The sequence below is a fragment of the Mixophyes fleayi genome, chromosome 8, assembly GCF_038048845.1.
Source record: "Mixophyes fleayi isolate aMixFle1 chromosome 8, aMixFle1.hap1, whole genome shotgun sequence".
NCBI lineage: Eukaryota > Metazoa > Chordata > Amphibia > Anura > Limnodynastidae > Mixophyes > Mixophyes fleayi.
In genome coordinates this window covers 7,396,519-7,415,173 of record NC_134409.1, presented here as the reverse complement: position 1 = coordinate 7,415,173, position 18,655 = coordinate 7,396,519, and the positions used below count along the sequence as shown (strand labels likewise).

The window sequence follows — 18,655 nt, the reverse complement described above, 5'->3', positions numbered from 1 at the left end:
AAGGGTCGGTTTAGGCCGTGTCACAACTAAAAATCAGGATGTGCTGTTTTCCTGCTGAAATCCTGCATGGTTCAGCCTCAATCTATGAGAGCCGGGATCACTGGTCTGTATTACATGACACCTTTGTCTATGTGAAGATAATAAAAAAAAAAGCGGTTTCCTGTCAAAGTGCAAAAACTAGGAACAATATGTGTTTAATTAAACGTAGAGGAAAATAATCTCCAAGAACTCGTTTCTGAACTAAATAAAGGTGACTGGAATCTTGTTACCTTAACAGAAAAGCAACTCTGGCAGATATGGAGAATGGGGAGGCACATTCTGTGCTGGATGCGGATCATATATAGAAAGTTTAGACATTGATAAGGAGCATTATATGATATTGTTTGAACCTCCTGCTGGTCACCTGAGAGAAGGATCATTAGAGGATACATAGGATGTTGTATGAATAAACAATGTAATATGTGCAAACATCAAAGGACAATATCACCCTTTCCATCCTCCTATTCTGCTCCCCCCCCCTCCGCTGTCATCATGGGGCGCCCCCTCGAGCCAAACTTTATACTGGGAATTACTGAATTATATGAATGGAGGATATAAATATCAACAGCAACAGACCAGGGTGTCTGCAACATCGTGCGGGATACGGCAGCCAAGGCTTCTAGAGTTTATTAAGATTACATCCATGAACTTCACCTCTGGAGGTGAGTTTATGACAATCTGTTACTGCTATAAAATATATCTTGTTAATTATATCTGCGTCAACGAGACAGAGATTGATAGCAGCTGTGCCCTTAGCAACACAGCACTAATGTGATGCTTACACCCTACCAACTATATCATTGTTTGTGTGTATTGTATACAATTACTATGCACTCATAGGTGTTATAAAAGAAACGTTCCTGTATTTTATTAAATAAAAAAAAGAATAATAATAAAATCGATTAAAAACAAAAAAACTAAGTAAAAAAGGATTTAGAAGGAAGGTGTAGTTCTAAAGTTTGGTCACTAGATGTCAGCAGCAAAGAGAATAAAATGGATTAAAAAACTTCCCCATCACTTTTTTTTAACACACTGTATATCTAAGATAAAAAAAATCTCAGCAAAACACAACCCAAAAACAACAACAAAAGACACACAAGATTAAGACTTATTGGCCCGTACATTCTATATTTCTATCTATTTACAGACAGCATTAAACTAAGAACACGACACAAACAAGGCAGCCTGTTCCGCCATCCTAGGGCAATCATGTGACGCTTCAAGTGTTTTAACGGGACTCTTCTGACAAAAGCAGCGCGGCTCTATCAGATCTGGTCGTGTGCATTGTCCGGTGTTTTCCGCCATTACTGAATGATGCAATGAGAGGGACACGAGCCGCGTAGACTTACCGGTTCTCGGTCTCCAGCTCGCTCATCTTACGCTGCTTCTCCTCCAGCTGCACCTGCAGATCCGCGATGTGTTTGTTCTCTGAACCTTCCTGCTGCACACGCAGCATCTTATTCTCGTGCTGAAGTCTAATGAACATCTCTCTGCAGGGAAAACGCCTCATTTAATCATCTCTCATAGGTCAAAAGTCACTCTGTATCTTATCATTATCACCATCTATTTATATAGCACCACAAATTCCGCAGCGCTGTACAAAGAACTTACTCACATCAGTCCCTGCCCCATTGGAGCTTACAGTCTAAATTCCCTAACACACACACACACACACACACACACACACACACAGACAGACTAGGGTCAATTTTTGATAGCAGCCAATTAACCTACCGGTATGTTTTTGGAGTGTGGGAGGAAACCGGAGCACCCGGAGGAAACCTGCGCAAACACGGGGAGAACATACAAACTCCACACAGATAAGGCCGTGGTCGGGAATTGAACTCATGATCCCAGCGCTGTGAGGCAGAAGTGCTAACCACTAAGCCACCGTGCTGCTTATAACATTACACCTTCGATATAACAACTCTGCATCGTCATTAGCCCTGGCAATCAGAAAAAACTTTGAACCCAGTTCTTGCTGGATGTATTATTCATCTGTCATCTTCAGCAGACGAGAGACAACCACATATTTAATGATTTATTAATTTATTGATCACGTCCTTCAATGGTAAAAGACTAATCATCAGATCTCTTTTCTGAACATTTTATTCATCCTTATTTTCTAATCATTTGTTACCGACATGCTCCAATTTATGCATCGCCAGCTTAAGACTTTCACCTTTTTGCTGTAGAGCAGAGATTTTAGTGGCATAAAGATTTGGATCATTTCTGGGGGGATATTTAGTCACCTAATATTGTGTAGAGTAGAGATTTTAAGGTTCCTCAGTTTGGTGCTGACCTGGTTATCTTTGCTCCTATAACCTTACTTTTGGATGCAGACACACAGAGGAGATACTCACCGATATTCCACGGGAAGAAGTTCCGCAGCAAGATTGTCCTGACTTTTGATACCAGAGTCCCCTAAATAAATACACAGATGATGTGAGTGATTTATTAGGTAGTAGATTAATGTGAATGAACAGAAGTAAACGGCATCTCATTATTCTGATAGAGAATTCAAACAGGATCACTGTAGAATACTGATCGCTAGACCGTAAAGCGCCCCCTACTGTGCAGTATGTGCAATAGTCACAGTTCGACATCTTACCAGACTGGTTAAGGTGATCTTGCTGTACCAGGGAACATCTCAGCTCCTCATTGGTTTCCTTCAGAGTGTCCCGTTGGCTGATCAGCCTCTACAAAGAAGTAATTTGTTTAATATATGTTCCTATACCAGCACTGACTGGACGACGGTCACTGATTCTACATTAGCAGAATAACTTGATAATTTTTATGTTTTATCAATGAACAAGGCCGGATTTCTATAGATGGAGGCACAGAACATTAGGTGTCATAATCCGCAACCCACGCACGAGCCAAAGATTTCATGCAGAAGACAGAGCAGAATATAACGCCCCTACCCTCAAACTCATCCTCACATTTACACCAATTCATTTCAATACATACGGGAGAAGCTTTAATTTATAACATTCTGGGCAAAAATATTGTAGTGGTGTAAAAAAGATTCTGATTCCTTTGAAGGTGCTGCAGTAAGATATTGGGGTGATGTATGATTGATTCATTTTAATGTGAAGCGGTAAAATATTGGGGTAGATCGCTAACTGGTTTAGTTTCAGCACATTGGGGCATATTCAATCATGCATGGAGTGCCTCCGGAATGGACACAACATCGCAGATTTCCCTTCGCCCCTCCATAGGGTTGTGAAGGAAGATCTGCAATGCTGCATTACCGTATTACTGTAAAAAATGCGCACTGATCATCGCGGCTAATTGAAGCCCCATTGATTTTATAATTTGGCTTTAGTGTTACATATGTTACTAGACTTCGTGGTCCCTGATTTTTGTTACCTCTTTTTCTTTCATCAGAGCATCCTGCTTCTCACGGAGTCGGGTCATGTCATACGCCAGGGTGTCGGCCCGCTTGGTTTCCATGGAAAGTTTACTGTGTAGATCCTGGACCTAGAGAGAACGTGAGATTACCAGGGAACAAGATGTGAGAGAACGGTGTATGGTGATGAGTGGCAGGAATATGGGGGCTCCACCTGTGTGGTTACACTGGGCACCATCAGTGCCGACGTTTGTATATAAACTGTGCGCAGTGTAAGACTCTTAATTCATTTGATTAAAAACTCTGGGTCCATTCTCCAGGCCCTGAGAGCTCCAAAGAAATCGCTCGGACCCCTGTTCTGTTTTTAGCCCCTGCACAGGATACCAGTCAAGCTCACATTGGCCATAATGTGACATTATTTTCTAAGCAATTCTAAGTGTGCCCCAATCAGCTTTAAACTTAGAACTTCTGTCCTACAAATGACCAGACCCTAAAGCCTTCTGGGGGTACAGGTATCCTTGTGTGGTTGATAAAGCTAGAGAATATAATGTATACTTTGTCTTTCCTTCAGTAACTGTTCAGTGATGGCAGCTATTATTATTTTATTACATTTGGTCTTGTTTTTTTGCTTTCAATATATATATATTTTGCAGTATATTTAAATCCATTTTGGACCGTTTTCTGAAGAATTTACTTTCGTCCAGCTTTTTATTCCTATAACTTCCTCCAGGAATTTCATGTTTGTGAACAAAGACATTTTCAAATCCGAGATTCGGTTTGGGATTTGGGCTAATATTGAAACTTTAGATGAATGCTTAGAACCCAGATTCCCTTGCACCTTATTGCTGCATTCTCTGAACATTAGGAGGGTAAATGTATCAAGCGTTTCCGGCGGGTCTGAAAAGTGAAGATGTTGCTTTTAGCAACCAATCAGATTCTAGCTGTCATATTGTAGAATGCACTAAATAAATACTTGAGTCTGATTGGTTGCTATAGGCAACATCTCCACTTTTCAAACCCGACGGAAATTCACAGCTTCCTAACTTTACCCTCTGGCAGGGATTCTCTGTACAGTTTGTTACACTGAATGCCCAGTATATATAAATATATTACTAGAGACGGCCTACCTGGCGTTTATACGTCTCTAGCTGAGCGCGTGCGGCGTTGGCTTTCTTTAGATCCTCCTCCAGACTCACGGTACTCTGCATGTACATCAGATTTGTGTCTTCCAGAGACTTCACTTGTCTGCGCAGGTCGTTAAAGTCTTCCAGCTTCTTGCGGTACGACTCCATGCTAGACTCCAGCTTCGTGGCTTTATCTGCGGTAGCTCTACAAGGAGAATGCTCAGCATTTAGGTTCCTATCCTAGTTTAACCTAGGAATTCAGATTAGCAAATCGTCTCACAGCATAATGATGTGGGTTTGCCTGAAATATTATTTCGGGATAACTCTGGCTTCATCTTAAAATAAAATACAAGTGTCAATAAATAAGGCAACCTTTTAGTAGACAAAAAAAGGATTCTGCGGCGTCTGACGCACTGGATCCCACTCTGAGCAGGTCAAATCCAGCAGGGTGACCCATTCATTAAGAAATATAGTGAGTTTTATTTGCCAATAACAAAACGCATCATTTGATGATATAAAAGACTTTTGTGAAAGGGGAGCTTTGCAGAAATAGCAACACCTTAATATAAAATCAGGGTAACGTTGTAACGTAACCGTATTAATCTCTGTCCCGCGCCACCTCTGCTGTCTACAACAATGATATATTTTGTGCGCAGGAAAAATATCGTCAATCGTGTATCTTACACGCATCTCCCATCAGCCTCTATTCAAGTAACCCTAACTGGCCAAGTTTTAAGGATTTCCCTGTGTGGCTTGAGTAATTTTCTTTCTGAAGAACAGGCAGACACATTTGTCATAACAGTGCTTTCAATTAATTTACCGAGTTTTACATTAATTGGAGGTGTATAATATTAAATGAGAGGGACACATTTTGCTAATGGCGTGGCAAGGGTACAGGTTTCATACCAAAGTGTCCATCTTTTGGAACCTGGAACAATGGGAGGTATAAAGGGGGGATATCCTCAAAACACGACTTTTACACTTTTTGTAGAGTACGACCTTCACTGCAGAGAACTCAGTGGTGGAGGGAGATCACTGAAGTGAGAGGTGGAGAGAGGGCACATTTTCGGGGTGGTCCTTGCTGTGCAGGTACAGCCTCGGCAAACTGACACCTTCAACCTCCTTTATAAAATAGTAGTTACAAGACACTGTCTACACATGAAAACGCTGCTATAAGCCAGTGTTGGCTAACATGTGACACTCCAGGTGTAGTGAAACTACAAGTCCCAGCATGCTTTGCCAATATACATCAGCTTATTGCTGGAAGGGTATGCTGGGACTTGTAGTTTCACAACACCTGGAGTCCCAGCATGCTTTGCCAATATACATCAGCTTATTGCTGGAAGGGTATGCTGGGACTTGTAGTTTCACAACACCTGGAGTGTCACAAGTTAGCCAACACTGCTATAAGCGGAGCCCATACTATAGCAGGAATACCTGAGGACATCTATCTCATCCTTCAGCGCTCTGGACTCCTCCGCCAGACTAGCCAGCTCATCGTTCCTGTTCTGCGTCTCGATCAGTTGTCTCTCCAGCTCCTCGCAGTGAACGCGGTAATCGTCCTTGGCCGCTTCCAGTCTGACAACAGAAACAGATTGAAGCGTTACCCAGCGTGAGAGGCGCCCGCGTGGCCCCTCCGTCCTCCGCCTATCGGTACCTGTAATTTTCTTCCTGAATCTGCTCCAGTTGTATCTGAAAATATTTCTTAGTCACCATCGTGCTGGACTCGTCAAACGGGTCCAATTGGTTTAACCGTTCGTTCTGGACCTCGCTCTCGGCCAATAGGCCGTTCCTCTCCTCCTGGAGGCCCGCCACCTGAGGAGCCAGACACATCGGCAGCGATGAATATACACAATAATTACAATACTCAATCTGAGCCACCTAGGAGGAGTTTACACTATATTTCACTTAGACATGGGGGCAATTTGTGACTTTGTAACTATGATGTGAACACACAGAGATCGGGCTGGATGTCAAACTCTCTATATTTACAGCATGAAAGGAGAAGCCAAGTCCTGGGGGCGCACAGTGGTTTAGTGTGATAAGAGCTGGACAATTGTGTGTAGCAGAGACAGGAGCTGGTACAGACCCACACAAAGAGCAGAGTGTGTAATAGGCCACTAAACATAACATACAAACTGATCCGATATAAAAAGCCATTTTGTAACAATCATAAATATACGTAAAAAGAAAAAACAAAAAACAAAACTGGAATTAAAGGGATTTTTCTACCCTCTGATGACTTTAACTTATTGCTTTTATAACACCCTCCTGCAACTATTAGTTATGTAGTCACGGTTTTGAGCAGGAAAGCTCAGTCTTACCCAGGGAATACGCCATCATTACAGAGCTAAAACACACACAAAACCCAGGAAGATAAAGAGATGTATTAAGTGAAAGTTGCAAGATGGCAGGTAAGAGCCAATACATTAAAAAGACACTGGAAGGTGAACAATCCCTTTAATGTGCTTGACTTGACTTACACTTGCTATGCAGCTGAGTACAAGCTGCTGTTTTCAGTTATCAGCTGATTAAAGCTTTGCAAGACTTCCTGCTATGTCCTTCAATAGGATTACACACAGGAAGTCTGAGGTGCGTTGGGAAAATCCTTCACCTGCTATCACAGCCTTATTGGATATATCGTGTGATAAAACTCCTGACTATGTGACACAAGGTATATAATAATGATTGTTACTAATGGTTCTGTATATAAGATATATCTTAGAGGTTAGTGATCCTGGAACGCTCAGTAAGGCTCGCTGGCCTCAGACCTACCTTACTCATTATCTTCAGTGTTACCAGTGAGGAATGAAACCTTACAAATAAATTGGTGAAGAATTAATTCACTAAACAGATCCAGATGACGTTCCAGTTTCAATGCGATATCTTAGTAAAGGGATTTAAACTTCCCTATGAAACACTGATGTAACATACACTGTATTTATATTTAACAGTCACAATATCACATGTGAGCCAATCATGCTTCAGCCCTGGTGTATCACATGACCAGCGTACCATGGCCGCCATCATACAGTAAATTTACTGATAGTGACTATAAAATACCCGATCTGCCCAAAGGACTACGCTGAACAGGAAAAAATCCATGGGGCCACAATACTGCGATAGGGCCAATGATCACACGCGCATCACAATTGGGGCCACGGACCTTTCACATTTTAAGTCAGAAACAATTTAAATGATAAAGGCTTCCAGTCGTTCTGTGTCCTCATTAGTGGCCGCCGGAGGATCACAAACACAGTGATTTCAGGATAATTTGGTCTAAATCTATCAATGAATCACCAACCTTTAGACTGTATCTCAAATGGTTAAAATGTATAGAGATTGTTGAATAACAATACGCAGTCAAATAAAAAGGTTTCCAGCTATTGAGGAAAACATTCCAGTTTAGAAAGACAACTCCATTCCCCAAAATGATCTAATTATTATACAGCAATAGCTGCCGTTGCCGTTTGTGTAGGTGACTTCAGCTTAGAACCCCTATTTGGGCTCAGATTATAGTACCACTAAACGTTCCAAAAATAGATTATATTCAACTCCCCCCTGTCACCATTATTACACCCCTCTCCTCTCACGCACATCGTCCAGGGCTTCAGTGAGAAACATTATTACCACAACATCTTTGGAATGTCCAAAGCTCTTCAAGTCTTTCAATTAGAAAATGGGATGGCAACTGCTACACTGAAGGAGTCATGTGAGGCGCTCTCTGCGTGTACGGTGCGCCCGTCCGTATACCCCGCAGGACTTGTCAACGGAGTCTACAATGTATAGCTACCTAGTGACCCCTTCTGATAGAACTGTAAATAACCCTAATAGAGGGGGCATATGGGGATAACTACAGAGACAGGGAGGGTTGGATATAACATTTATTTTGGTGGGTTTACTGGCCCTTTATGACTGCTGGGAACAAATACCAATTACAGATTGTGAAAAGAACACTTGATACGGGCGGCCTGGATGCCTGGTTCACCCCTTGCTGTAAAGGAGATTATAGTGTAAGTAATATAGGGCTTCGCTGTAGGTGAAGATTGTATAACTACCGGCGTCCTGACGTAACGGGTAATGTTATAAAACCAGAGCCGCGCCAGCAGATACGGAGCGACTGATCTGGCAGGAGACGTGGGAGCAAGGCCAGCAGTATTGGTCAATGTGATCAGAATGTCTGATTGTTACGTTACTCATTAACCAGCCACATGATTCCAACGCTACAATGTATATATACAGTCAAACCATGGAACAGACTTTACTTTAAGAAATCTATATCTTCCTATTTACATAGTACTGCAATTACACAAATATACAGTAGCTGGTTAATAAAATCCTGATATTCATATAGTGTTTTCTTTAATGAGACACATCGTATGTTACAGCTTCATTAGAACAGATTGGATAGATTTCCAGGACTCGTTTAATGATTCTGTATATACAATGTATCAATCTGTTAGAATCTGAAAGGTTTTCTGGTTTTCTATCTTTCCTCTGTATGTCCGACAACTTCTGTGTAAGAGAAGCAGTTACTGGTGTGACTCCGAACTGTGATTCCTGGGGTCTAGGCTGTGAGGGCTGGTGGTCTCCAGCGTTACTGTGGAGGGTCTGAGCTGCAATAATTGTGCATCTCAGTGGTTATAGGTTCTCAGTGGTTATAAGTTAATGGTAGACATGTCAGAAATAACCGAGGGGCTGCAATCAGTTGAGGATCAGTAGAGACAGTAGATCTGGTGGGGATCTCAGGAATGATACAGGCCTGTAATCAGTTCAGGATCAGCAGAGAGACAATAGATCTGTTTGGGATCTCAGGAATGATATGGGCCTGTAATCAGTTCAGGATCAGTAGAGGAACAATAGATTTCGTGGGGATCTCAGGAATGATGAGTGTAATCAGCTCAGGTTCAGCAGAGGGACAGTAGATCTGGTGGGAATCACAGGAATGATACGGGACTGCAATCAGTTCAGGATCAGTAGAGACACAATAGATCTGGTGGGGATCTCAGGAATGATACAGGCCTGTAATCAGTTCAGGATCAGTAGAGACACAATAGATCTGGTGGGGATCTCAGGAATGATGAGTGTAATCAGTTCAGGACTCAGCAAAGCTGCTCAGTAGAATCAGCGGTGATCTCAGGATAGAATGGGGGAGCAGTAATCACTTTAGGACTCCGCAGACGCCATAGAACCAGAGGGGATCTCAGCAGTGATAGTCGCTGTGTTCCACAGTGAGACTGAGTCGTTAGTAAAGGGGAAGTCAGAGTGGTAAATAACCGTCTCATGGACAGAGATTAGTGTTGGTCCTGGCAGAGTCTTGTCAGTAAATGTCGGGCAGTATAAGACTAATCTGTATAGCATTCAGCAGAGGGACTGAAGAACCTGACAGACTGTGGTCTCAGCAGTGAGGAAACACTGAGGACTATTATACAATGATCTCAGCGGTGAGTAACCCTTACTAGGAAGAGTCTGGGTTACGGCAGTGACAGTCTGGACATTGGAACAACCAATGATTGGAGGAGGCCTCGGGGAAGATAAATCCAGGTAACCTCACCTGAAGGTCCAGCTCTTGGCATCTTTGCTTCAGTTCCTCTTTTTCCGCTACGGCTTCGTGCAGTAACTCCAGCGTCCTCTTCATCTGAAATAGGATTATGGTATGAAATAGGACACAGAGAAGCCATTAATCGTTACCTCTTACACACACATTATATATATATATATATACACACACACACACACACACACTAAGCTATATACTAATATATATAGCTGGATATTCAGGTGTTATTAGTATGACTAGTAAGCTAATGCCCAGTGCTTCGTTTATCAGTGGCTTTGGGAAACCTAATAAAACGTGACATTAAACCTGTAATAACCACAGACGGTGACATCACAGGGCAGGCAGTGACAGACTTTAACAAGCGTTGTGGAAAGCTTGTCCGGAGTGACTCATGTGCTGTGTGTGGGAATATGTATTGTGTACCTGTACATGTCTTCCTATGGACTAAGCCAGGGTGTGACTGAGACAGGGAGAGGTGCAATGTGATCTGTGCCAATAGTAACTATTTCCAAACTAGTCCTAACACATCAGCAGCGGCTGAGTGTAGTTATACAAGGCTATATACACACAGATCATTCTCACATTGGGTGGGGCATCTGATTTTTTTTCTTTTTTTAAAAACTTTATTGTTATTTTCAAGTTAAAAGTGATCATTAGTTATATTGCAGCATATTTAAATAATAATTTATAGAGTAGTTTTCTTCAAAATTATTTACTAAATAAACATTAGCGAGATAACAGAATAGCAGCTTATCAGACCAAGTATCATTACAGACGGTGCTTAAGTTATCAGTAACTGTTTAGGAGCTTTGCAGTATTAACCTAGAGAACCATGACTACGGCAACATTTATATTCTAGAAGAGCAACGGTGCTTCTAGAGGTTTGTCCGCAGCCTCTGTGGCGTCACCAATGATTTCTGCAACTTTTGTGCCAATATTAAGTTCATTGTTTATATTTGTAATTGCACACTCTGACATAACATTACACACCCCCAATTGAGATCGATTGATCCGTTATCAGACGTTTTGGTAAAAGCTGTCAGAAGATGAGGGCAGGTGACCTCTATTGTCCTGTGTGCGCGGTCATCTTCTCACCCCACTAACGGGTTCCAGTGATGCCGGAAAAAAGTTCTGAACAGATGGATCACTTTCAATTTGGCCACACTTTTAACATTTTAAATGGCTTGTTTTTCCCAGAGGTTACTCTGACAAGCATCTAAAAGTGATGGCAGTGAATCTGGGTTACGTTTTGTGCGTAAATCTGTACGTCAATGGACAGAACACTTTATCACATTGCCACTAAATCTGGATAAAAAAATACATGGATAAGACTGGGTATTACGACACCCATAGCAGCCTTTAGATATGCTGGTATAAATTCTATTTAGGATAGCGGGAGTTATGGATGCCATATGAAACATTTTAGCCACCTAAGCAGAATTACTCAATGACTTATATCCTCTTTAAATCCTTTTTAGATACATTTCCCTGTTCTACATTTATTTCTTGATCTAAATTCCTACTTTTTTAATTTCCAGAAAGTTACATAACTATTAAATGTAGCATAAAATGTTGAAATGATACCGGTGATGTGATACAATATTCTGCATCTGTATTCAGAGTATTGTTTATTGATTACTACATATAGATCCTGTATGGTGAAACGTTCTGAGAATCTCATTATAACTAGTACCGGTATATTCTGGCACACAGTGCTTGATGCACCTTCTCAGCCTAACATGATGGGATGAAGACTGACGTCAATGAGATAAAAGTGACAATACAGAACATTACCTGATGCTCTAGGTCTCCGGGCGACTCGATAGTTGGAGAGTCTATGGAGTCTTTACTCATCAGCTAGAAGATAAATTACACAAAGACTGTACAAATATTGCATTACTGGCCATTAATAAATCTGAATTCAAAACATATTATTCTGTTATAAAACAATGTTTTACCAAAGTCACAAAAATCTATAAATATTTTCTGTCCGTCGCTAAACTATACGCTGTCACTTAGTATTACTTGTTTTTGTGGGTTAAACAAATATTCAGTGTAATAATGGGCGTATAAAATGTTGCCATTAATATATCCGCATTAAATGCATCAATGATGTCAAGATTTCCTAGCGGATTGCTCAATCCTCATGAACATTGCTTCAGCCTACAAAAAGGTTTCCTGTATGTATGCAAATTCACAATGAGTAGCTTGGCACGCATTTACTCACACATTAGGGGGTAATTACCATAAATGAATACGTTTTAGAGCAGGGTTTCCCAAATCCAGTCTTCTGAGAGCCCTAACAGGCCATGTTTTCCATATCTCCTTGCTGGAGCACAGGTGCATTCATTACTGACTAATACATTGTAACAGATCCACAGGTGCAATAATTAGATCACGTCACCTGGAAAACCTGCACTGTTCGTACTCCCTGAGGACTGGATTGGGAAACACTGATTCAGAGTGTACTTGGTAAATATTTACAATCAAATGGGGGTTACATGTTAAATAGAAAAAAATTAATTGGAAAAATTCTGTTGCAGGTGACAAGTGCACTTTAAAATGCTGTGTAAAGTTATTTATCCCACTTAGAGTAAATAGGGTGAACTCTGTTACATAGAGGCAAACTTCCGCGTGCTGCCACTTTAAGGAAACACATGGCACAGTGTCAAAAGTGTTTCCAAAGACAGAATAGTGAAATTCCCTGCAATACATTTTTCTACCACCAGATGGCAAATTGAGAGAATCTTACTACGCATGACAGATAAGTGAAAAAGTACACACTGCATGGAAATTGTAATTTGTGAATCAAATTACTATGTTTACTTACATTAATATATTTCAACAACAGCTGTGGCAACTGTCAGTCACTTGCAGAAAAAAAAAACATCTCTGCCTGAATAGTGGAGAATTGTAAGTGATTGGGAGTAACCTCTGCTCAGACCAGATACTGCACTATGTAATAAAAAGCATTTAATAAATAATTATAAAATGGGCAGATGCCCCCTCCACACAACACATACAGTGCTAAACAGCCTGGCCTGGTTTCCACTATAACAGGGAGACTACAAGCACATGGTGCCCTCTATGTCACCGGTATAGCCTAAAAATATGCCACAAACATATAGAATATGTGTGTTATAGTCTAAATGGCCATTTCTTGTCACTTGTTGCCTATTGCTGATCTCTTTGAACTCTTGTTATGAGAAGGGAGAACATTCAGGCAAAGTTTACAAGCCCTCTGAATCTGAAGTTTCTGCCTAAAACAAGTTCACTCTATATTCCTTATGAGAAACATAACTGATCAAAAAAATACATCCGATTATAAATATTTGTGAAGGACCCTGTAAATAAAATGTATCCTCTGAAAGCAATGTCATAATAGGAATAATAAGGATATAAAATAAATATATAAAATAATATATCAATTTCAGAAATCAATATAACCAAATCATGTTTCATATTTATATGTGCAGAAAATTATAGCAGATATAGTGGAATATAAAAATTCTCAGGAAAACCGTCCTTTTCTACCGTTTCTCCAGGCTGCATATTTTGCTAGAGATTGAGTCTAATCTGCATTTATTGTGTTTATTTGCATTTTCATAAGTACTTTTCAGCGATAAGTATTGTGAAGATCATATTAAATCACATTTAACAATGTTCTGTCTTTGTGTTCTTAAAGAATTAACATGTCAGAAAGTCTTTGTTCTTTAACATGCTAAATTTAAAGATGGAATTGTTTAGTTTACAGTTACTCTGATTAAGCTATGTTGTGACAGCAGTTTGGGGCTTCCAAAAGGGTCAGATCTGGGACAGAATCATAGTGGTGGCAGTGTTTTGTTTTTAATACTCAGTGCGATTTAGATTTTTTTGGGGCTTGTTTTACCAAGAGGGTACTGTATCGCCACCCTGCTAAATGGACAGAGGTCTCTAAGGGCACACTGAATTTTGCATACACACATTCTACCCCATATAGGCGACACCCTGCAATTACTGGCTTAGATCTGGTTTTCACTATAGCAGACACCTCTATAATCAAAACCAACATAAACCAACGCAAGATGTCTATCCCTGGGGCTGATATAGGGCATTGCCAAGGACACACTGGCTGTGATTTGTAGAACCAAATATGATCTCTGCCAACTCTAAGCTATAAACCGCCTTAAATCATTATGTGAATTTGAACGAATAATGCTATTTATGGTACAATGAGCTTGTAGTGCCCCAGGAGCTGAAGCCTACAGGACAGTATCCCCTGGTAGGGTTAATACACAGGAAGAAGTCACAGAGCAGAGGTCACCATGGATTTTACTCTTGTGTACAGTATAACTGCATATACATACTATTATGGTCATTGGACTGGTAGTGAGCACCTGGTAATGGGTAAGATAGTTTGGTCACTGGTTATGTTCTGGGTGGTCTGTATCGGATACAATAATAAATGACATGTATATGACGTGTATCCTTACCTCTTGGATGGCGGTCATTACTACATGTTGTACGGACTCTTCAAGTGTCATTATTGTCTGAATGTGTTCTGTAAGTAACAAAACAGAGTTAATTCAGAGAAACCCCCTAGTACTTTATTATGAATATCTTGAACAGAGTTGGTCAATGTTTACCCTAAATGTGAACAGATAAGAAGAGATAAGGTGACCCGTAATCACCTGTTGACGGGCTGATTCTGCCGCTCGGCACAAGCGCCAGTGCCACCAGCCAATGCCCGTGTGTGACCTAATTGTGCGAGAACGCAACGTGTGTGGCCAGGGTATGCAAAGTAAAACTGTAGTGTGTTGTACTGCTGGGGGTAATGGTGATTTGCACATATAAAGCATTAATTCATGGCCTGTAAAGGATATAAATATGTTTCCCTGATTTTGGGAACACGATCCTCTATTTATTTATCTTTATAGAACCGTCACAACACTTCCAGGAAATCACAGCGCAGCTGATAACAAATGACAATTGCAGGAATGGAAGAACCTCCTTCTAGTTTGATAAGTTTAAAGCAAAGGTCAAATGATTAAGGCTTCAATCTGAGGCAATGGAATGACATTATAAATTTTGGGTGATGGGGAAAATGCTGCCACCCCGCCCCCCCCCCCCGTTCTTACAGACTGTACCTTGTTTCTTGTCACAGTTAATAGCGCACCCCAGTATGAGCTGCAGTAGTCGCCCCATCTCTCTGGGGTCGGAGTGCTCTGCGATTTGGCTGAGGTCAGGGAGGAGGTATTCCTCAATGTGCTGAAATAATACCTAGGACATGGGAAGAATAACCACAACTTCAGATCCTGATTTGGGTTTAATCACAGACAGAGAGGTGGAATCATTGCGGCTGTGGAGTGTGGGATGACAGAACGGCACTGATGTTACAGTATCACAGCAGAAGAGCTCACAGATGTTTCTGTCACATCCTATCGTTACTCTCACATCAGAGTATTCATCACCAGGGACTGAGCCCAGCTTATGTTCTTCGTGTCAGCACGGACTCTGCCTACGGCCATTCTCTGTGCTTCTAGTCAGTCTCCAGACACTGATCTGTCAGGTTATGGCCTCTAAACCCTGAGCATGACTGACAGGTCCAGTGATTGCAGCACATGGTGACATGAGGCAAGGAGAAGGAACGAGGGGGGAGTAGACCATGCATGGGGAATTATATGGACTTAAATATACATCACAGAACAATGAGGTGGACAACGGACAAACTGTGGGGACCAGTCTGTTCCTTTCTGTTGTTTAGGTTTCTTTGTTTCTAGTGCGGGATCACTGGTAGAAGGGAGAGACTAAGGAGTGTTTGGGGGACATCATTCAGGGACACAGACCAGAGAGAGGAGAAGAACACACCGATTAACAGGGGACAACAGTTATTATTCAACGGTTGGGGGCCTTTGTATTATTATACCCACACTGCCAATGTTTATAAAAAAATATGGCCATGGCAGCCGAGTGTTACTGGCGCAGAGCACTGCCAGTCACCATCATTCTGTTCATGCGCTAATTTGGGCTTTCAGTGCCATTTGTTGAATGAATAAGAAAATTAAATGAAGTATTAACAAAACATCATTATATAAAATGGTTTGGATTTATTTTTTTTACCACGTTTGTAAAATTTATTCAAACTATTTTAATAATTAAATTATTATTTAAACATTACAGGATAGAAAACGCTTTATCCTAAAAATGACGATACAGAACAAGTACCGTCCTTGTTAAATAGGTCGCCCCAAGCAAGGGCTCCCACATGGAAAAACAGGAAGGGATTATTTAAATAAGAGATGGCAGGGTTGGTGAAGGGGAATTTAGGGATGCTCTGCCGGCACAAGGCCCTTGTTAGTCATCAGGCATTAACTTAAAGGAGGCGGAGCCCTGCCCACGCTACACATAAAGTGGGTGTGGTCGGGTAGATCAGAGAGGGGTATGGGTAGATTAGGTGCAGGTTTTATTTAATCCCGGCATTTACTTCTATAAATGCTGGGGGGTATACATAAGGTTTTGCGGCTCTCATGGACTGCCTAGAAGGGACGCCCTTCCTATCCGTATAACAGAAATGTTGAGGGATTTGCTGTATACAACGCAGGAGCGGCACATTCTATTAGCAGCAATCTACAGAGAGACAGCAGAGAGGAGATATCCTTACTGGACTAGAGCAGCACTTGTCTTACCTCACGGTAATAATCCACAATTCCCTGCAGAATCTTCTTCAGATTATTGATCTAAGCAAATAAAAGACAAGTTCAACCTCAATCCAACAAACGGCTCATTAACATGAACACAGACAAAGGTCATTCATTCACCTCTAAAGAAGAATTATCCTCAAATAATTATGTAAAGACAGATTGTGGCAAAATAATGTCTGTTTGACCTACAACATTTATTTATATTAAATATCACAAATGGAAAAATTATGAACACTAAATATTGTCTCAAGGTTTTGTTGAGTCAGGTCCTGGTGTCAAATTTTATACGTCCCTTTAGCGACTTTTTACAGCCATGTTGTCGTTAGCAATGATTGTAATTTCATACTCACTGTTGTGGATCGGTCGGAAGTTTATACACACTACACAACGGAAACGAGATTGGAACGAAAATATTAAACGGTACGACCAACCAAATGAGGCGACAATCGTCCATTTGGGCAGACTTTCGACCATCGTGTCTCTGTACACACTGACCCGACTTTTGTACGAGTGGTCGTATGTCGGCTGATTGAGCCGATTATTGGATGAAAACTGTGTAGTGTTTACCCAGCTTTGCTCAAGAAAAAAAAACAGAGCATTGCATCACTCTTGTCAAAATAAAAGGCAATTAACCAACAGTTATAAATACCTTTATCCTTCGATTATCTCCAACATCTTCTTTAATACGAACCAGCCAGGATTCATCAAACCATGAGCCATCGCTACGGAGAGAACAGATCTGTGAGACCAGCTATATACGACACATTATAGAAAATACAATCTGGAGTAAAGTGAGACATCAGACAAATGTGTTGGAACCAGATTAAATGAATCATTCCGATTCACCAACCAATAATACACAACATAAACAGGAGCATCACAGTGGTCACTGTTAGAGGGGTAAGTGTAAGGTGATATGACCAGAACCGCTGGTATACGGCTGGTGGAAGCGGAGGTGCTGCTTACATTTGGTGAAGTATCTGAGCCATGGTGACGCCACTGCTTAGGTCCCCGATATTCTGACACGGAGAGCTGGTGTTAAACGTCTGTAACTGTCGCAAGGGAAACAAAATAGGGTTAGACGGTTTCAAAAGGACTCTCGGATAGAAGACTGAAAGGAGATTGCAACAAAGACAACACTAGGCATATCATTCATGCATTTTGATTAGATATTAGGTAATTATATTCATCCGTTAACATGTAAATATTGTGACAATTAAATATTTAAATAAAAATAATAAATAATATAAAATAAACAATAAAAATAAGCACAGCTTCTCAAGTAAAACAAGTTCACATTGGTAAAGGCTTTTTCCCAACGTCACCTTAGTAAATTGGCTTTTCCATTCGTGTATTTCATCAATGTCACCATATCATCAGTTGTTTATTTGTGTTGCCAGGGGATAAGATACAAAATAAATGAAACCAGAATTACAGGTAACTGTGTAGAACAGAAGATGTTGTCCATAGCAACCAACCAGATTCTGTAATTTTCCTAGTAAAGTCTACAAATTTTTGCATTGGTTGCTATGGACAACACCACAGTTACCTGTAGAAGTTTGTTTATAAATATCCTTCCCCATAATGACATGATGGGCTTAGAGCTTGTACACACTGACTTTAATATTATGCATTTAACATGCACCCTTATAGATCGGTACATGCACAGAATGGTGTAAATCCAGTATAACATATCTGCCAGTTCCAGATCTCAGGTTCTGTGCGCAGTCGCTTGGTATAATGATGTTTCACAGCTATGTAAACGTTATTTAAAAGCCACCTAACACAGGCTTGTTTTATCAGGGTTCTAAGTGCAAACATTTCTTATCTTCCATCCAGAGGAAGTAACAAGACATATTTCTTCATACTAAAGTTAACCGTTTGAGTAGAGGCAAATTGG

At 40.8% G+C, this 18,655-nt stretch overlaps 1 protein-coding gene across 1 annotated transcript in view; it reads right to left on the bottom strand.

Annotated features, from left to right (window-relative positions):
• The window catches only part of HOOK1 (hook microtubule tethering protein 1), a 39,378-nt gene that overhangs the window by 7,642 nt on the left and 13,081 nt on the right, over window positions 1–18,655 (bottom strand). Inside the window, exons 2-15 of the mRNA XM_075181762.1 lie at window positions 17,722–17,807; window positions 17,405–17,477; window positions 16,741–16,791; window positions 15,202–15,334; window positions 14,548–14,615; window positions 11,870–11,932; window positions 10,070–10,153; window positions 6,173–6,330; window positions 5,953–6,093; window positions 4,519–4,720; window positions 3,412–3,522; window positions 2,651–2,738; window positions 2,403–2,463; window positions 1,389–1,529 (exon numbers count right to left, since the gene is read on the bottom strand). Of these exons, the coding sequence (XP_075037863.1) occupies window positions 1,389–1,529; window positions 2,403–2,463; window positions 2,651–2,738; window positions 3,412–3,522; window positions 4,519–4,720; window positions 5,953–6,093; window positions 6,173–6,330; window positions 10,070–10,153; window positions 11,870–11,932; window positions 14,548–14,615; window positions 15,202–15,334; window positions 16,741–16,791; window positions 17,405–17,477; window positions 17,722–17,807 (1,460 nt within the window). The remainder of the gene's footprint in view (window positions 1–1,388; window positions 1,530–2,402; window positions 2,464–2,650; window positions 2,739–3,411; window positions 3,523–4,518; window positions 4,721–5,952; window positions 6,094–6,172; window positions 6,331–10,069; window positions 10,154–11,869; window positions 11,933–14,547; window positions 14,616–15,201; window positions 15,335–16,740; window positions 16,792–17,404; window positions 17,478–17,721; window positions 17,808–18,655) is intronic.